Source organism: Lepisosteus oculatus, chromosome 22 (assembly GCF_040954835.1).
Source record: "Lepisosteus oculatus isolate fLepOcu1 chromosome 22, fLepOcu1.hap2, whole genome shotgun sequence".
NCBI lineage: Eukaryota > Metazoa > Chordata > Actinopteri > Semionotiformes > Lepisosteidae > Lepisosteus > Lepisosteus oculatus.
This window is the reverse complement of record NC_090717.1, coordinates 1,905,967-1,926,401: the sequence shown is the minus strand read 5'-3', so window position 1 is coordinate 1,926,401 and position 20,435 is coordinate 1,905,967. Positions and strand designations below refer to the sequence as shown.

General features: G+C 46.3%; 1 protein-coding gene across 7 annotated transcripts; it reads left to right on the top strand.

Annotated features, from left to right (window-relative positions):
- The first annotated feature begins 774 nt into the window (after positions 1-774).
- On the top strand, positions 775-19,677 carry ypel1 (yippee-like 1). Of its 7 annotated transcripts, none has more exons than XM_015365920.2 (5): positions 775-1,455; positions 6,197-6,397; positions 15,254-15,297; positions 15,716-15,824; positions 16,714-19,677. In XM_015365920.2, exons 2-5 carry the CDS (start codon positions 6,281-6,283, stop codon positions 16,801-16,803), a joined length of 360 nt encoding a protein of 119 aa, XP_015221406.1. In that variant the 5' UTR covers positions 775-1,455; positions 6,197-6,280; the 3' UTR covers positions 16,804-19,677. The 7 variants fall into 7 exon arrangements, with proteins under 7 accessions (XP_015221406.1, XP_015221402.1, XP_015221405.1 ...); XM_015365916.2 differs by having other exon boundaries at positions 6,113-6,397; XM_015365919.2 differs by lacking the exon at positions 775-1,455 and adding an exon at positions 2,567-2,786.
- The last annotated feature ends 758 nt before the right edge of the window (positions 19,678-20,435 follow it).

Genomic DNA, 20,435 nt, shown 5'->3' with positions numbered 1-20,435 from the left:
GCAACATCAGATCTAAAACATGTCATATTTAAAATTGGCTCCTGCTTACAAAAAAGAGTCAAATTATTTTTGGGAAGAGGCCAAATTATTCCTTAATAATAATTTTCCAAGAGATCCAACCGAATGCTGTGATTAGAGGATTCAAGTGACCCTCTGCCCCAGATCCCATCAGCAAATTTAATAAATGTATCTTAATACTGGACGATCGAGGACTGTTTCAGTACCGTGTCTCAGTCTACACCCCGTTTATTTGCTACTGGTATTTTCTCCAGGTTGTGTGTCATCAATGTTTTTCTTTCCTTTTGTGACTCTTGTCTACATTTCTGGAATTGAATTGAATTGAATTGAAGGTGACAGCCCGTACCGACTTCAATATGCCGCCGTGTTCAAATACTGATTCCACCTGGTTTTGCCAGTTATAATGGCGCACAGCTAGGGATTCCAATAAATCTGAAAAAATAAGCCCCAACCAGAAATAGTAAATGGTGGTTTCTGTGGAAGAGCGTCAGACCTTCAGGAGAAAAAAATAAATCATTGCAAAACATAAACTGCGGTGGCGCGCTTGTTGTTTACCTTCGCCACGTGCCTACGTAATGCGCGCTCCCGCCAACCTCCCCCCCCTCACCAGCGCTTATTAACTGGCAGCGACCAGCAGGGTCCCCTCCTATTGGTGGAAGGGGAGGGGGCGGGTCGAATCCTCATTGGCCGGGGCCCGCGGGCCGGGGCGGGGTTTCGCGGGAGCTGGCCCGTTTCGTAGGTAACAAGTTCGAATGTAACGGATCGGCAGGACAGAAGCAAAACAAAAGCCCAGGCTGCAGCAGCGCTCGAGCTGACGCTGTGATATCAACGCACGGAGCCGTGCGCGAGCCAGCTGGGTCCAATTAGCCGAACGTGCGGCGGAGCCACACGGCCGATCCACGCGTGGGAAGCAGGGGGGAAACAGCGGAGCAAAACCTTTCTTTGATGAAATATTTCTGGGGAAGAGAGGACGGAGGGGGCTCGCCTAGCAAACACTGTCGACGCTCCTACCAGACTCTGCGTTGAACACCTCGGGCGAATCGTCGCGTTGTGTTTAGACCTAAATCCAAAGATTTGTTATTTCGGAGAAAGTCTTGAGGCTTTTGTTTTTCAGCAGAAACAGCCCGCAGTAGCGCGTAGCCGAAGTGCAACCGATGGAGATATCTCGCAGCTAGTTTTTTGTTTTTCGCGTGGAATGTCGCTGAGGTCTCGCCATTCCGCAGTTCGCTCGGCGCTCAGGAGTAAAAACAGACATACGTGATCGCCGCCAATGAATTGCAGGGGTCGGGCGCTGCAATTAACAAGCAGAAATATGAAATGCAGTAACAGACACTGAAGACGCCTCGCCATCGGGCTCAGACCGCAACAGAGAGAGGCTGATAAAAGGGAGAAAATTGCTTCTCCACGATTTGACGAAGAGGAGGAAATTAATTGAGCGTAAGTATGGTTTTCTGGGGACATGCGTTCAGGGAAGACTAAAGTATTGCTTTAAATTAGTTTGATTGCTAATGTTATTTTATGGACTTTGCGAATCACTGAATGTGGCAGTTGTTTGGTTTGAAAGAGATCTAGCTGGCAGTGTTTTGGGATATTCGTGTAGGGAATAAAAGGTCACTCTGGCTTCTCTCTGGGTCATTATCCCAAATAGGTTTATGACATGCGGGCCAGCGCTTCTGAATTTTTGTAAAAAGAAAATTAGTTGGGTTTTCAAATCGATTTTTCAATTGAAAGAGGCGCGTGTTTAGGTGCTCTCGGCGATGGAACAACTAGGTCACAAAGCAGAGAGGACGCGGAATGCAAACACATGACGTCACCCGCTTCTGGGCTGGATCACGGGTTCAGTTCGATGCAGATTCCAGTCCCACTGGGTCCATTGTGATGGAATCAGGAAAACGAGGCAGTTGTCTTTCTGAAAGGGTGGGCATACGCACTGACTTCATGAATGGAAATCGGAAACGCATACACGAATCGTAGCCGCAAGTTTAATTTTCTTAGTTATGATTAACAAACTAAAAACTAGTTTCCTGTGAAGTTGTCCCCGTTTTTTAGATTTATTTTCTTTCGAGTACTTCCGCTGTTGATTGCGGTTATAGAGGAGTGTAAAATAGTCCATGGGTGATTAATTTCCTCTTAATTTGCTTGTTGTGCGTTTTAGATTGATTGCTTATGGGTTAGTTTTCCAGCAGCACATGACTTGTGTAGCATTTTTTTTTTGTCGCGCAGGATTCTTGATTTTATATAATGTCCTCGACGGCTCCCTTCATCTTCTTCCTTTGAGAGCACATATCCGAGATAAACCCATTCTTATTTAGCGTGTGTGCATCAAATGCTCGTGTCTATAGAAACCTTGCGCGCATTATGAAGTCATGCCCAGATCGGCTCTACTGCACATGCTCCGCATGCGTTTATCCCGTATTTGTTTACACATCCGGGTCTGTGATCGTCAGTACCCTGCTCCCGCCCCCTCTTGCCCGCCGGGTGGCCGCTTCGCCTGTCAATCGCGTCGTGATTCGCCGTCGCGGCCCCCCGCCCCTTTGTGACGTCGCCCGCGCGGAGCCAGCAGGCCAGCTGAAACAGACACAAAGAAAATAACAAAGCGGACAGGAGCGCGCCTGCACAGCCTCCGCTGTTACAGCGCCTGACGTCGAACCGGACGAACTAGATACACACTTATCTGCCCCCCCCTTTTTAAAAAAAGGAAATATCTAATTTACCCTAAAGATCTTCTATGTTGGAAAACTGGAGAAGGAAAGAGGTCGTCACAGGTGGTGAGTTTCTAAGTGCTAAATTGGAACGATTAAGGGAAATTAAACCAGCTGGGTCTGATTTCATGCTAAGCGCACAAACGGTTCCACTTCTGTTGTTTTTATTTATTTTTGGGGGGTGAAGGCCATCTGTTTTGACGTGGGTGAAATCACGCTTGGTTCGAAGCTTGGAAGTCTAATGCTATCGCAGCTGACTGCTGAATTAGTTTGAGATTGGCGCAGTATCCTTCTCCTGAGCTCCTACAGTTCGAAAGCGAACACTATGTTAGATGGTGATGGATTTAACATATTTCTAAAAAATAACCTGGAAATCGTAACCCGCGACGTGCGTTCTTGTCTGGAGTTTTTTTTTTTTTCGTTTTCACGCTTCAGGTATGAGACCAAAACTGCTTCCTTTACGGCCTCCATAGAAAACATTACCCCTCCAACATTGTTATGCAAGTGTATTTCTCAACATTTAACATCAGTCAAGAGGGGAACACGGGTCGTTGTAAGCAGACACGTTTCCCCGCACGTAATAGACCCCGTTGTTCAGACTGTCACGGCTGCACTTATTGTTGCAAACTCCAGTCGGGCTTGCAGAAGACAGAAGATGCGCCGATGGCTACTTGATCTATAGGCTAGGCAGGGGGAGCGTGGTCTCTTTGTTTTTATTTTTATTTTATTTTTCTTTGGACTCCGTAGAGCCTTCCAAGACTAGTTATCAGAACGTGCTGTTGAGAACACGGGTGAGCCAGTTCACGACTTTGTTTGAAAGTGGCCTAGACGTCGAGTTTCGAGACGGAAACGTGTTCCTCTTTTATTTTGTTTTTGTTGCGCTTCCTGTTCGGCGAGCGCCGTGGTCTGTGTGTGCGCGAGCGGACGCGCGAGCGCGCGCGCGCCCAGGTGTCAAACCCTTTTCATTCGCGACGCGACAGCTCGCGTTACCGGTGTGGGGGGGATTTTTGTACCCCCAAAGTTTTTTTTGTTTTTGGGGTGGGGTGGGGAATAAGTTCGTTTTTGTCTTCGGGCTTGTTTCAGAGTCGGAGTGGGAAAGCTCCTGTTCTTAGGTTAAGGCTGATCTCGCTGTGTTCGGGGTGTAGTAAAGACAGCGCACGCAGTACAGAAGCACCGAGTGTCCAAAATAAACAAAACAAGTGTACACAGCGGGCGCCTTTGGGTGTACCTGGTTCGGCTCTGTGACCGCCTCCTCACTCGTGAATTTGCTACCAACTCTAAATCATACATTTATAAATAGAACAGAGCGCACGTCAAAGAGCCCCGAGAAGAAATGTACATATTTAAAGACGTGTAAGCTTTAATAATAAAAAAACCTCAAAGCCTTAAAGTGGCCTTTGCCGAGGTGAACGCTTCATTTGAAAGAGCGCGGGGCGAAACCACAGGCGGACTCGTCCCCTTTTCCCTAACTGCGTCCTTCCCACGCGTGGGCTGCAGCTCTTTGTGGACGAAACTCAATGCGGCGAGCTGCTGTGGCGCCCCGGCAGGGGCTACCCGGGGTACCCCCGCCTCCAGCCCGTGTGCGCGGCGAGCAGAGGAAAGCAGTTAACCGCGGTCACAGCAGTAAATCTCTTTCTGCAGCCTCTCCCATAGGAAATAGGTTGTATTTTTGTCTTGTGTTGCTTGCCGTCTGCTACGGTTGACTTTTTTTTTCTGGTGTTCTTGCAAAATTTATTACAGCTCCCTCTCGCTTCTGCTTCCCGTTTTCTCACTGTTTCTGGCCTCGATGCACAGTTTTATAAGTGGCTGGTGTTTACCCGTGTTTAAAAGTGAAATGCGTGGCTTGTCACGTGTGCTTGCTGTGGGTAAAAAAAAAAAGGGAACGTTTTCATGATTGCCGGCTTGAAATGGGGCTGCCTAGTTTCCTGCAAGCAGTGTTAGAAACCCACCACAGCACCGCGGTGACAGTGCTCTAGATCAAACTGTGCCACCTTCCACCACAACTGTGTGAGATTATTGTGTAGGAATACAGGAGTCTTGGTCTTTAAAGGGAGGAGTACGCGTGATGAGGGTCTGTCGAGAGCAGAGAAACTAGCTCAGTTCAGTAAAACATTCTGTACAGCAGCCTGCCTGCTAGTCTGGCAGTAGTTCTCAGTATGTAGCATCACTCTAGAAACGCATCAAGCTGAATTTCCTGTTCTTTTGCGGGAACTCTTGTGCTGGTGTGCGGAGTAGCAAGTGTGGGTTTAGGCTGTGCACATGGTTCCTGTTCTAAGCTGCCTCCTGAGCCGGGGAGATTTTACTATGATACTTGTGATTTTCTGTTTTGCTGTTGTGCAACACGGCTCAGCTGATTAGCCATGAGCTCCAAGGGCCCTACAGATATCTGTGGGCAAAAAAAAAAATGTAGTCACCCAGTTGCATGGCCGCTGAGACGTACCGGATGTTTTGTGGTTTGAAGTTTCAGTCTGTTAGGCTGGGATTTTTTGCAATGAAGTTGACATCGATGCATCACTGATGGACTTCCGCGGTTCCTTTTTATGAGTCTGCTAGCTGGATGCTAAGCTGCTGGGAATTTCTTTTTTTTAAATATCATTAAGACAAGCTCTAGGGGCCCCATAAAAGATGCCATTCATGTTTTCTATTATATGTTTAAAAATTGCCAATGCAAACACCTTCTGATTGGTCTTGTAGGTACAGGATGGAGAAATAAGGGGTTAATTCCTTCGATCCGTGAAATCTGACACCCCTTCTGCTGTCTGGTCTTTTTTCCTTTTTCCCTGACTCGTGTAGACGTGGGGCGTTAGGCAGCTAGCTGCAGTCACAGCATTGCTGTGCACAATTGCAGATTCTAAACGGGAAGACAGTTGTCATTTGATAGCACCTCAGCATGAGCATTGAAACCCCTGCCTGAGGCACAAGTTAAAACTGCACAGAAGTGCATTTAAAATGAAACAGGAGGCACTTCTTTCCCCAAGTGGGGGTTTGGGAATTTGGAATGAGCTATCAAGCCCATGTGGATTGGTTTCCTCAAAGACATGGCATGATGAGATGCTCAGATCAATAAGCTTACTACCTGATAGGCTATGTGGCCTCTTTATCGTGACCTGTCTTGTTCTTATTAAGTGATCATGGGTCAATTCTGATGCCTTCGTCCCATCTGAAAGACCAGATCCATACGGGTCCAATTCAGCATAGATTTCACCTTTTCTAGTTTCAAATGAAGATCAGTTAAGTAGGGCTTACAAGAATAAGCATTTAAAAAGATTGAAAGGTGCATTGAGCTGTTTTTTTGGCCTGAAATAGTGAATAAAATATGAATAAGTGAGGTCATGGTCACTCATGGTCTTTTTGTTTGTCTCCCCTCCCCCGTTTCCTTCTCTGTCCTGCAGGTGTCCATTTCTCTCGTGGTGCTTGTGTGGACCGAGCCACACACCCACTCCAGAACAACGACGGCTTTTGCTTGCATTTTTCAGTGTTTCTTCTGTCAGCAAGTCCAGCAGAGTTGTAACTCTTCCAGCGCCAGCCCCGAGCTCAGCGAGGAGCAGCCCGACACGGAGATGGTGAAGATGACAAAGTCCAAGACTTTTCAGGCGTACCTGCCAAACTGTCACAGGACCTACAGCTGTATTCATTGCAGAGCGCATCTTGCGAACCACGATGAGCTCATCTCGAAGGTAAGAGGTCTCAGCCCCCACCCGTTTTCACAGTCCTGGGGCGGCTGTCAGACTCCTGATTCCCTTCAGTAGTTAGCTACAGTAGGCCGCACCCAGGCACTTTTCAGCTCGGCGATAAAAGCAATTTAAAGCATAAATCTCCTTACAGTTAAAGTGCCAAAGAGTCTGGGGAACTGAGCACAATGCTGCTTCAAAGTTGTGCTTATGTGGCATTTCTGAATTTTCCAGTAGAGTAAAGAACTTTGTTCATAATCAGAATAATTACAACAGTAATATCTCACGCTTATATAGCGCTTTTCTGGACACTACACTCAAAGTGCTTTACGGGTAATGGGGGTCCCCTCCACCACCAGTGTGCAGCCCCACCTGGATGATGCGCCAGTCCTCTCCCCACACACCAGCTCTCAGTGGGGAGGAGAGCAGAGGGATGAAGTCAGTTCAGAGATGGGGGTTATTAGGGGTAACACCCCTGCTCTTTTCAAGAAACGCCCTGGGATTTTTAATGACCACAGAGAGCCAGGACCTTGGTTTTACATCTCATCTGAAGGACAGTGCCTATTTACAGTACAGTGTCCCCGTTGCTATACTGGGCCCTGTACTGGTCCCGCTAACAGCTCTCCCAGCAGCAACCTTAGTTTTTCCCAGGAGGTCTCCCCTCCAGGTACTGACCAGGCTCACACTGCTGGGCTTCAGTGGGCTGCCAGCTGTGAGTTGCAGGGTGATAGAGCTGCTGGCAGAATCACTTTGCCAAGTAAATTACAAGCACAAGGAATCAATATTAGGTGTTCGCCTCACACAGAGCACGTGTACAGATCCACAGCTGTGTACGCTCCACGGCCATGTCCCTGGGTTCCGGTTAAGCAGGGTGATGACATTGGGGAAGACGCTCTGTGGAGGCCGGGCAGGTCTGATGGCGTCTCCCCGAGGCAAGGTTCTGAAACGCACGGCGTCTTGCATCAGGGGAGTCACGAAGAGTCATTTCTGCTCACTTCTTTTAGTCTGAGTTTATAAGGGTCTCCAGTAGATCGCTAATGGCACAGTGGGCCATGTGTGCCGGTAACCAGCTTGAGAGACTGGTAGCACTGCGAGGGTGAAGCCTTCATGTTAGGAGACCAGCTTCTTCCTGACAGACTGGGACTTGGACGGTTCTACCCCCTGGGTTGGCTGTGGCACTAGGACAGCCATCGGAAGCCCTGCCTGGGTGTGCTGGTGTGTCTTCAGTGGTGATGTGCGTGGGGAGAAAATGGGCCGTGGGCTGTGTGTAAATGAGTTCAGACCTGCGCAAGGGTACGATTGCAAGTTCTCCAGTCAGAGATGAAGACTACAGATCCCTTGGTGTCGGCCAGTCTGTTTTTTCTGCACTCCGTTCATCCAGTTGCTCACTAGCTCGAAGAAATAAAAATAGAAATTGCAGTTAAACACCGGCGTGCCCTGTAGGTCAGATCGATAAGGTATGCTGCAACGCCAAACCCATTTCCAGTCTCATGAAAAAAAAAATCTTGATTTCACGTGTCCGGAAAGCAAGATAGTGCACCGAGAGAAACTTGGAGAGGTCTATTCTTAGCACAACTGCAGGCTGTGAGTGAGGCATTGCTTCTGTATGTCCAAGGTGAACCCAGCAGCTGGTGTGGACAGCGGCCAGGCTGCAGGTGTGATCTTGGCAATGTCAGACTCAGGCGGGAGGCGTGGGGGCTGTAAGGCATTCAGTTCCTCAGTGTCGTAAGCATAAAGCATCTGTCAGAGCTGTATTAATACACCATGCACGAGTCAAGTCTATTCAGTCATAAGCCGATTATCGCGTATGAGAAGATGATGCCCTAAACCCCAGCATTTTTTCCATTGGTACAGCAAAGTGTGCTTGTCAAAATCAATTTGTATTGACTTTATCATAGCAGTCAGCATTATGAAGCCTGTCCTGCTGGCGCACAATACATTGCCTGCAAACAAGAGCCCCAAGTTTGATCACTTTGAATATTTGATCACTGTTTTATTAGTATAAATATCGTACTGATCTAAATTAAACAGTTGCACTGTGCTGAAACAGCACAAATTTGCAGAGCCAGTTTAACCTAGTTGTTCATTCTGTAAATTCATGAGGTGCAGGGGGTTAATGAAATCTGATTCTGTTTGTAACACTTTTCCTCTAGTCTAATACTGATGGTAAAATTATTTTCCTAGGCAGATTGGGCACACTGAATTTATGCCTTTCATCGTATCGGAAAAATGCCAAGACTATAGATTTTCACTTCCTGGATGCTTACATCTGAATTAATTTCCAGAGGTTTTTCTCTGCTCCCCTCATTAGATTATGTAATAGCAGCACAGGGCTTTACTTTGGCTACGAACTGCACGTAACCTTCGTTTGGAAACAACAAATCAGAAATATAAAGGCTTGGGTTCTCTCTCAGAAAAGTTCAGTGTGGTAATTGACTCGGAGCTTGAGCATTTCTGCTGATCGCAGAAGGAACAGTGTTGGGTATTTCCTCTCCTTAATAAGGAGCTTAATTCAGGTCGGAAGAAAATGCTTTAATAAATCAGCACCTGTACATGTATTGTCATGGCTTAAATACTTTGCATGAAAGAAAGATTGGAAATGGGCACAGTACTTAACCTAATAATTTCCATCAGGCTTTCCTAGTTTAAAGACTTAGGGGCCGACATATTTTTGCAAGCTGGTTAATTGATGCCTGGCGTGTGACTGAAGGAGAATGTAGTCAGTCTAGTCACTCAAGTGTCACAGGTAATGAAAAGAAGCCATCAAGTATTTTCTAAATGGCTTTCTGTGTTTACATGTCTGTCTTCCCTTGGGTCCTGATGCCAGCAGTGAAGATGACTGTTACAGCTCGTTTCACCTCTGTTCACCTCCTTCCTCCAGGAAGTATCTGCAAAACTAAAACTTTACCACACTCTTGATCTTAAAAAAATAAAGTGTAAGAGTGTAGAGTCGGGGGTGAAGTTTTTGTCCGTGTGTCTCGGCAGGTGCTCTCAACTGCCCATCTAAACAGAAGCTTTTTTTTTTTATTTCTCTTTTAAAAAAAAAAAGTATTCCACAGCTAAAACCTCGTTTATCTCCCCTGTCTCCCTTTTCAAATCAGCATGCTTCTGCCGTGACGCAAGGTGGTAAATGCGTCTGGAGATCAGCAAGAGAGCCCTGAATGCAAAGCAGGCCTGAGCTGCAGGGCACCCTTTCCCTGTCCGAAGGGAGGGAGCTTCATGGCGCCTCTAGGAAAGGGGCTGGAGAGGACGAGCTGCCTACTGCAGCAAAGGTCTTCCTGATGGCCAGTTCTGCAGCTATTTATAACTGTGCTCAGGAGGCTGTACCTTCTGAGCCTCTCGCCCGTAACCCCGTAATGCTTCATGAGGTGAGGTATTACCCTTAAGCTGATTATGCCAATGGAAGGATGATACTGTGAGGCTCATCTTTTCCATTGAGCGCTGCCAACTGTTTGCCTCAATTAGGCATCAATTTAGTGTGGTTTTTGTTTATGTGCATGCAACAGGTTGAAAGGGCTCAGGGTGTATCTTGCCTGTGTAGTGCTCTGCACCCTTGACAGCTGAGCAGCTGTAGTTCTTATATTGAACGCGATCATCAGGAACGTTTGTTCACAGAATTCTAGGTTTTTCCATGAATTTGCCATTAACCTGCAGAGGTTTGTGTTCTTCCCTTGCTCCCTGCAGTTCAGGGGAAGAGACTGTTCTCTGTATGGGCCTGGCGTCCTGTCATGGGAGGATGGAGGGGCTGGTTTGCTGTGGTGTATCGCCCTGTCTCATTGTTCCCCTTGGCCCCGCTTTCAGAATTAAAAAGAGGGTGTGGATTTTGCCCGGCTGGAAGGTTCTCAAAACTCCACTGGTATTATTCTTGCTTTAACACATTTCCTGATAAAATCTGTGGCGTTCTGAAAAGGAATTTGCCTGAAAAGGTGGAAACTGTTTCAGCTGGAGACACCCGGGGCTGCCAGAAATGTACGTTGTTAGGTATTTAGTAACAAAGCTGCAGCACATGGCTTTGCGTTTCGGCACACCAGCAATGGATACTTCCTTTTCTCAGCCCTTTACCCCAGCAGAGGCTGGAGAGTGGGCAGGCAGCCAGCAGGGGATACAGGAGACTTTGCTCCGAGTTGAGCTGAGCCTTTCTGCTCTCGGCCAAGCTCAGAGCAGGCCCGCCCCTCCCTCTACGGGAGCTCTGCTGTGTTGTGAAGTAAGCTAGCTTACATAACAAACACCTTCGTAAAGGGTTTCTTGAGTTAAGATGATGGATGCTACAGTGTTCTGCAAAATCGTGATTCCTTCCGTTTCTTCAAAACGACTCCATTCGGAAACGCAGATCATTTAAGGATAAGGGATCTGCGTTGGAAATGTCTTGATTTCCGCCTGATTCTGTCTGATAGGATCTTCACACCGCACTTGACTGGGCTGTTGCACATTCACAGAAGTGCTCTTTCATGTGAAGTAGGAAACTTAATCAAATGAGGAACTGTCTTTCTGAATTAGCAGAGCCTGGCAGGATTCTGGTGATAAGAGGCAGCAGTAAAGAAAGCTTAGCAACTCCACACCACCCTCAGCAGTGGGCAGGGGTGCGTGTTCCAGATTCCATGTCTGGCTGTGTACGTGCTTGTGGAAAGATCTTTAGAAACATTTTGAAAACAAAATCACGAGTTCTGTGTCATCCTAGCAAGAAATTGAGGTTCTGAAACACTCGCGAAACCTAATATTTAGAGATCTTGTGTGGCATCAAATAAAATACAGCCCTAAGGTTCCTTGTCGGGTGTCTAGAATTTGTTTATAGCTGTAATGACATTTACCAGTTGCACACTAAATATGAATATAGAAAAATGCTGTTTTCTCCAAGCCTATTTCAATAATTCAAACAGTAACTGCTTAGGTGTTATTGCTGTCTAGGTTTAATGGATTAATGTTGCTGCATTAAATGATGGAGCTTTGAGGTGTTATCTGATGGGTGCAAAGCTCTGCTTTTCACAGTGATAAGGTGGCTAGAGCAGGATCCCTGGCAAGCATCTACAGTTCTATTAATGAATAAGACCTGTAGAGTAGATCACAGGTGGATTAAGGCCTGGTCAGTGTGGAACTGAAGATGCTTCCTGCAGAAATACTGGAATATAAGTTAATGGAGCTGTAACCATGCTTAAAATTCAGACCTCTCATCCCGTGCGAGTCTTTTTTTCCCCAGAGATTAACCCTGATATAAACCAGCATTATAGATCACAACGAATATCATGGATACAAATTTTTTTTTTCTTGGATACAAGTGATCTTTTTCTATATTGTGTCTAGGCATTTGTATTGGAGTGATCTTGGTGAAGCACTATGTTCAAGTGAAGAATAGCTGTGCCTCACAAGGGGTTTGAACCAGCAGCCCTCTAGTTAGGTCTACTTATCGCTGCTTCACGCTGCTGCCTGTACATACATAATCAGTGAATGTATCCACACATAGAGAGGCAGCCACTGTGAGATTGCTGAATCGTATGAATCGCTCTATGTATTCCTGAGTATAGTAGCAAGAAACCTTGCCATGCTCCAGGGAAATCTGATTTGCAGTATGATTGTACTTTGCTCCTAGCTGCTCTCCTTCTGTTTCGGGAAGAGCCACGTGACATCCTGGAGGGTTTGTGCTCTCCGTGATGCGTATCCCGCAAGCAGCCGAACCCAGGGGATGTGGGAGTGGGCAGGTTGGCACCACAGGCTTTCCTGAACGTGGCAGACGGGCGGCATGCTTGAGGAATGAAAAAGACGAGCGAGACTGTGCGCCAACCTCTCGGCTTCCTAGCGGGGATGAAGTAGGAGAACCGATCTGGTTTGGCACTTGAAATCGCCTCGGAATGATTTTGCTTCTGCAAGCGCAGAGCAATGAGCTCCTAGCAGGTAGCAGTAGATGGACCATCTCCACTTGCGTTCAGTCTTTCCTGACATTTATTCACCAGACTGTTTTCTTTGCCCTGTTACAGGGATAAGGCAAGATTTTGGAAGAACTACTTGTAGTTAAATCCTTAAATGGTCATTTAAGGGATATATATGAGCACATGTCGCTTGGGAACTAGTAGAGAGCCATGCCACCGAAAACTCAAATCCTGTTCATGCTCAAATGCCCTTGGGAAGTGCTGTTTTCCATGCGAGTTTTCTAAAATGCAGTTCACTTCCAGTCCTTTTGCGCTCCCTGGTTTTGTTTTTTGCTTCTGCCATGTTTTTCTTTTTTAAAGTTTTCGCAGACCCCAGCTTGCTCTCCATGAGACACACAGACAGGGAGAGAAGCTTGGGGTCAGAGCGCAGGGTCAGCCATTCATACGGCGCCCCTGGAGCAGTTGGGGTGAAGGGCCTTGATCAGGGGTCCAACAGGGTAGGATTTCGTGGGACTCAAACCGGCAACCTCCCAGCCACAGCCACAGGCACAGATCCTGAGCCACAGAGCCACTGCCCTGCCCATGCTCTGTGGGAGGCAGCTTCAGTAGTGCAGGGCTTGGCCATTTGGAACGGGTACTGTGTGGTGCCAGTCGCTTGTTCCACGGTGACGGTGGAGCCTGTTCTCCAGCAGATGTGCCGAGCTGGCAGCACTGCCCCACCTCCTCTTCAGAGTTCCCCCTGAAGGTCACTCCAAAGTGAGAACCTGCCTCTCTTCCCAGAGAACAGGCTCTCCTTTTGTGGCTTTGTTGACTGATGTAAGAAGACGTGAGAGGGAGAGAGAGAGACGCAGAAGCAGCAGCTGTCGGCTTTGTCAGCCTTTGGTAAAGCTAATTTGGTGTGGAAAAGCAAAGCCGATCTGATTGTCGTTCGTGTGGTGGTGACAGACACCTATTTACAGGACACCACTCTGCAAACGCACGCACAGACGAGCCTTAAGGGCATTTCTAGCAAACATACTTTTTAAAAAAAAATGCAAAACGCTCTTAACCCATTTGCCTAGTTTTTAATGTGGTTTAACCCACTGGCTGCTTTGCATCTGCTCTGATAACTTTTTTTTGTTGTTCCTAAAACATTGCCCCAAAAGAGCACTTGTTAAGCTGCTGCGTAATCATCTGTTCCCCCTAACACCCCCCCCTGTGTTGCCAAAAACAAGTATTCCATTTTTTTTCTCCTAACGGAAAGGACAATGACAGCAGCTCTTGCTGGAGAACATGGGGGGGTCAGACCACCTGTGTTCCCAGGATGAGCGCTGAGCAGATTGGAAGCAGATGTCTCATGGAGCCTCCTCCTCCTCCTCCTGGTGCTGGCCTTCCTCCGAGCTGCAGCTTTCACGCACTGTGATGGGGACACCAGCACAAGTGCTTCTCCAGATGGACAGTAAAACGTTTCGTGTCAACGTTCCAGCTGCTCGCTGGAGTGGCTTTCCGAGAAGGGCTCTTTACGCGGAATGACGGTAGCTAACCAGCACTCGGCGCCAGCCGCCCTCAAAGGGGCCATCAGCGAGCAGGCTTAGCAGTTCAAACCACACCTGTCGTCTCCAAATGCTGGGGGGGGGATGGCAAAACACCTGTGGAGCACTTTCAAAACGGAGCACGTGAGAAAGGGAAAGAGGTGCCTGCGGTGCGAATCGTCCTGCGCCTGGGTTTGCTCCATCACAGGGGCGCTGGCCTGCAGGGTTCCCAGCCTGCACCTGGAATGTGCTGCATACCGTCGCCCTTTGCTGTGCTGCGCTGGCGCCGTTCCAGCGGAGCACAGCCCCCCTGTGATTCTGCGTCGGGGTACACCCAAAAACACAGCGAGGGGTTTAAATCGGGCTGTGGCCTGGGGGAGCCGGGAGGAGCCACTGTTTTATGAACTCTCCTAAACGGTGCGGACGCCACGTGCTGTTCCGCTGGCGCTTTTGAAAAGTATTTCTGCAGGGGGGAAAAAAAACCCCGAAAGCCTTTGGCTCGAAGGCTGGTCCTCTGGACTGTTCCTGGCAGGACATTTGCAGGAGCTAGAATTCGTGGAATGAACTTGTTCATGGCGGTAGGGCATAGCTGTTGAGATTTTAATAGTGAAGGCTCTGGGGCAGGGAGCTGCGTCAGCATGCGAAGGCTGCAGAGGAACAGGTAAAAGGTCATTCCATGCCAAGAGGAAAAGAAACACCTTTTCGGCCGTGGGGCATTGCCGTTTTTAAATACCGAGGAAGGTTATTGTGCATTATGTTCTGCAGAATCGGGGACGTATTGTGAAGAACCACGACGTGCATTTACGTCTTCAGCCCCGTCTCGTCACATTGATGCCCTTCAGCCTTCAGCTTGGGGGATAACAGGATTACAGACAGATCTGTGTTTCTCTCTTGTCAGAAAAACAACAAGCCGAGAGAGCTGAGGCAGGAATGTGCTTGTGTTCTGGGCAGCGCTGGTGGAGCTGCGCTCGGAATGAAAGGGGGTTTTGTGAGGAAGGCCTGCCAGTGTGCAGGCACCCATTAAACCCTCACTCCAGCAGGCTCCGGCTTTCTGGCAGACCCCTCGGAATCTGTGTACAATAGGGATATTTTATTATTTTAATTCGGGCACAAAGGAGGCCTGCTGTAACCCATTTAAATAAATCTATAGCCTGTGAGAGATGCACACACAAAAAGAGTGCGTTTCATACTTAAAGCACACATTTATGTAACGCGCATGCTGGCATGCAGCCGAGCTGAACAGTCGGGACGGGCGTTTCTTCCACCAGGTCCTAGTGCCCCCCTCACCCGCTCTGCCCTCCCTCGCTACCTGGGCTCCATGTGAAACACAAAGGCACTGTGTGGCTGTGCCCCTTCTCTTCCCAGTCACTCTCAAGTCTTCAAGTCCTTACTTTTATACAGCTGGGCTTCCCTTTACTGAAATGTAACACATTTTCATTGCCTTTCGACTTACGTGAACTCTCTCTCTCTCCCCCCCCATCTCCTTGAAGTCATTCCAAGGCAGCCAAGGCCGAGCCTACCTCTTTAACTCTGTGTAAGTATCACTGAAACTTTTTTCTTTGCAAGTAAAAGATCCCTTTTGGGGAAAAAGGCCGATGCTGAATAATCTCATAGGAGCACGGTCGCAAATGTCAGGCAGCCTTTTGGCCCACCTAACCTGCTTTCCATGTAGTCTTCACTCGCATCTTGTCCACTGCTTAGCAGAAAAAAACGCTGGGCTGACCCTGTCAGCAACCTCTGAGGCTTTTAAATGCTTGAACAGAAAAGACTACAAGGGGACCTGAACAAGACTTAAAAAGGTTCAGTTCCTTCACCCTGTCAGTGGAGGACATCCCTATAAGCCCCAGATTGTAATTTTAACTTTTTACTTTTCTTAACTTTTATTGTGCCTAATTTTTTTCTCGTATGACTTGGGTGCCACTGACCTTTTGGTTTTCGTCTGTGTCCGCCAGTGTGAACGTGGGCTGTGGTCCGGCGGAGGAGAGGGTCCTTCTCACTGGTTTACACGCTGTGGCCGACATCTATTGTGAAAACTGCAAAACCACTTTAGGGTGGAAATATGTAAGTCGTTGGTCGGTCATCCCTTGACCTTGAGCACAGAAACTCCCCGCCTCTGCTTCTTGGGACTGTTCTGGCTGTTTGCCCCTTAATTGGACCTGGAATTTATAGGAATTTGCTTCATTAGGTTTTGTAAAAAAAAAAAATGCTTCATAATTTGATGCCACTTGACATGTCTCGCTATTTGTTTAAAAGAGTTTTTAGTTTTGTAGTAAGCATTTATAATCGCACTAGTGAGGTCATCGAGAGCTCCAATAGAAAGGGACTAGAGGATTCTGATGTCTGTGTGGGGAAGACAGTCCCTCCCCCGATGACATGTCCCATGTGTCCACACCTGGGCTTGAATAGTCACGCTACTGGACCATGAAGCAGTTGTCTCGTGATTCACCCCTTAAAAGGTTAATTAATTCATCTTAACTGAGTTATTACAGGAGGGGGTAAAAGCATTTTCCTCTGTTTCTATCTTTGGGTTAGCTGTGACGTTAATTGTACCTCTGCAGTGCCAACCACGGATAGGTGATTGTCAATTGGCTAATTTGCTGTCTTTCTTTGTTAATTGAATGCTTTCATAGCTTCTCACCAGTAGGATATGTACTTCAGTAAAAAAGGAAGCACAAGTTCTTGGTTTCTGTGTACAGTTATTTCTACATTTTGATCAACATCTATAGTTTCTTTTGCAAGTACTTATCGCAGCTCTGTCAGAAGCACTGTGTACCAACCAGTAATACTTCACTTCAGAACTAGAGGCTAGAAGTGACAGAAACCGTTTCGTAAGGTTCAAAGCGCTGGCTTTATACACTGAAGAATCATAAAAATACAACTCAAAGATCACTACTGATGCTGATTTTCTTTTTAAATTCCGTTTAATGAAATCTCTGCTTGACCCCCGCAGGAGCATGCCTTTGAGAGCAGTCAGAAGTACAAAGAAGGAAAATTTATAATCGAACTGGCTCACATGATCAAGGACAATGGCTGGGAGTGACCCCTGGACCTCTTGAGGATGTTGGCTGTTTCATGCCCTATGCTCTGTCCAGGACTTTGCAGACTGACCCAGGGGATGGAGGACATGTTTTCCAGGTGTCTCCAAGCTTGTCGCAACATTTTACAAGAAGATGTAAAAAAAAGAAGACAAAAAAATCTTTGATGTTAACCTTTTCTGTTGCCTCGTGAGGGGACGGGTGGGGGGGGTGGGGACTCTTTCTTCTGTTACTCCCTGTCAAAGATTTGGTGTTTTCTATTATGTGTGAACCACTATTTAAATGAGAGGCCGCTATTCAGAAAACCTTTTATTTTAAGAAGAAAAGCAAGAAACAAAAACCTTGTGGTTTTAAAGAGTGGGTGTCCACATTTCTCACGAGAGACTTTTACCTGACGGCAGACTGATGTTACTGGTTAGCATTGCTCTTCTTTCAGCTCCAGTCTGTTTCTCTCTTGCTGTGCATGCTTAATTTGCAGTGTAATAATGGGATATAGCTGACGGCTGTGTAGAGGTAGGGAGCAGTACTATGTAGCAGTGTATAGTGTTTTCTAAGTGGGAAGGGGATTGCAGTGAATTGGTATTTTGTATTAATGATATCACCTGTGTACCATCTACTCCTTGTTGTTGTTCTGATTACTTCACTGTGCATCTGTGGGCACACCTGGTACTATACCTTACAGCACCTGCAGGTGTTGGTCGTCAGCCGTAGAAGGTGCTTGGGGAACTTACAGACGATTGCTTTCAGTGGCATTTGTGGCTGGTCCCATATTGCAGCAGTACTGAAAAAAACAATGCACTGGACAGTAGGGGAAACGAGCAGACATTAGACCCCCTCTTTCTCCCCCTCCGTATCGGCGCATTAAGAATTAAAACAAGCATACTTGAATGCAGCAACTCTTGCACTTTGTGGAGGTTCCAGATTTCATGAGAGTTTAGAGGCAAAAAAAAAAGTCTGTTTTATCTGCTCTGTGTGCTCTTCATCTTCATGGCCTTTCCTGGTGACGATTGAAAGATTGTACTTGAATTCAGGTTTGAATGATGGCTGGGAAAACTGCCCCTTTTGGAACTGTGATGTGTGAATATTCGGAAGGAGAGAGGCCGAAAACTGGCAAAGCCCTGATCACCTTTAGAAATAATCGGGGGCAATCTTCTGTTTCTTTCATGATGACACTAATTTCTCTCTTTGCTAATTTGTTTAAATCCATGCATTAGAAACATTACTGTCACGAGGGTTTAACGATCCTGAATATTTTACAACATCCTGCTGCTGCTAAAAGAAAAATGAATCAGTCCCCAGCTCTGAGGTTCTTCTTCTGCACTTTACTGTTGTACCAGAGTGTCTGAATGGTCTTTGCCTCTAATCAACATGAATCTTGTGCCTCTTCAAAAGATATTGTCTCTCCTGTTGTGCAGTGCATAACTTGTGCTCCCTGAGGAAGTGTTATGGTTTAAGGCACGTTTCCCTGAACGTATTCACCAAAACCTAATTATGCTATATAGCGAATGAAATAAAAAGTTACTTTTTTTTTATAAATTATATTGGCATCATTTGGGTGGTTGTGGTTCTGACTATATCGGCAATTTTTAAATTGGGTGGGGAATTTTGGTTTAGAAACATTTTAATAGTGTCGACGTTGCATTACAGAACCCCGTATTCTAGAATCTTCAGTGATATTATTTCTTGGGGTGTGAGGAGGGGAGAGGACAAGCTTTTTTTTTTTCTTTTTTTTTTTTTGGTGAAGCCAAGACTTGGATTGTTGGAGACTGTTGAAATGTAGAAAAGGTCGGTCTGGTTACACGGCCTGTCATTCAGCACGTCGGATTAAACTAAAATGAAATAAAGAAAACGGATATAAAAATAACCTACTTGAAAAACTACAGATGGAAAAACTTAGAAAAGGCGTTTTCCCTGTAACAGTTTTGTACATATAAGAACATATTTAAAGTTTTATACATATTTCTACTGGGTAAGTTCTTTCACTTCCCAACTTGAAGCACTTTTGTTAACTGTACCTCTGGCTATTTTGTGTGTGTGTTTTTTTTTTTGCTGTCACTCTGTATCTTTCTTTTGGAGCTGATAGCGAGCGTGAAGATTTATAGCTTTTTTTTTTTTGTTTCCTTTCTGAAGTCTTGATGGCAGTACAGTCGCTAGCTCTTTTTCGGGAGCCACACGGACTTAGGGTGAGCTGGTTTCTCCTGGACATGTTGTTCTGTGACGGTAAACGGGAGAGGGCTGGCGCAGTTATTCATGGAAAAAATAACTTTTCGGAACCTAGAAGCCATTGTCATTGCGAAAACAGTCGGATTAAATCTCGGGTTAAAAAGAAGGAAACAAAAGGGCAAAAGCAGATTATGAGTTAGTGTATTAAAGAGTTAAAGAACAGCTGATGCTGTTGTGAGGAAATACCACTAGGGATGACATGATTGGAAAGAAACCAGATTTATATACTTTTAAAAACAATGAAACTGTCCCTTTCTTTGGGTATCCAAAGAATCTTGATTTGTGAGAAGGAGTTTACTCTCATTGTTGTGCAATGACACTGGCTGAAGCTTTAGAACTGTTAATATATTAGAGATGCTACTCTAAAGACATTATTGTAGGGTATCTTGGGGATGCAAAGGAAAGGATTGTAAGTTTGAAGAGTGTTATTTTCATAGGACTGTTAAAATATAAGGTCTAAAGCATGTTGTATTTATAATGGTTATATTGAGTCGTGCCTGATTTTACTTCAAATGCAAAAAATATGCTTTCTTTTTTTTTCTTCTTACTTGGTTACATTGCTTCGCTAATTGTCTTAGTAAAGATGTACGTCACATTTGTCTGTTTTTTTTTTCACTGTAATCTACTCCAGATATCACAATAAACTTTGAATGGGATTTGTGTCGGGATACTCACTTACTGTACTGGGGGGTTGTCTCTAGGCGTCTGTGAGCGAACTCAGATCTGCTGTGCACGTCTGGGATTGTACGGGCGGGCAGAGAGTCCGTTCCCTCGGGATCTCGGGATTCTGTGCAGCTGCAGGTATGGATCAGGAGCGATTGCCTTTGGGTGTGAAATGGAAAACTGGGCCATTTCCACAATCGCGAAACAAAAGCACTTGTTTGGCCTTGCACTTGGTTCCAGGCATAATGCACAGGGCCTTGAGGCTGAATGGGGTGGGTTTGAAGTCGTTGGTCCCAAGATCGATGCGAAACCTTCAGTAGCTCCAGGAAGGGGATACCTGAATGCAGTAACCCTTGCACTATGCAGAGTCACAAATGCAAAAAAAAACATGCCTTTTCTTTTTCTTGGTTACGTTGCTTTGTGCTGATCGAGGAGTTGACTGGTCTCCCCCTCCTGCACCGCCGTTGCTACTGGCAAGATCAGGGACCTCTTTAAACCGCGACAAGGCCGAGACTCTCGGATTAATGAGCCGCTAGCAATCGAATGAATTTCTCTTGAGTTGTAAAGGAAAAAACGTGAATTATTCCTTTGTAGTTTTAAAGAATTTCACCAAAAGCTGGTGCCTTTGTTTGTGTGCAGGCCATGTCTGCTCTCCTGTGCATTCATTTCTCTTTCCTGCTGAGCATCACCTCTGTGCTCCTCCCTCCTCCCTGGCTGTACTCCTGTAGCAGCTCCCTGGCTCATTCCTCGT

Excerpts from the sequence above, each read along its gene's own strand:
- ypel1 (XM_069182355.1), top strand. The coding sequence starts at position 9,553 with ATGCAAAGCAGGCCTGAGCTGCAGGGCACCCTTTCCCTGTCCGAAGGG. Across the intron at positions 9,760-15,253 it reads ACCCCGTAATGCTTCATGAG|TCATTCCAAGGCAGCCAAGG; the intron begins GTGAGGTATTAC and ends ATCTCCTTGAAG. Across the intron at positions 15,298-15,715 it reads GCCTACCTCTTTAACTCTGT|TGTGAACGTGGGCTGTGGTC; the intron begins GTAAGTATCACT and ends TGTGTCCGCCAG.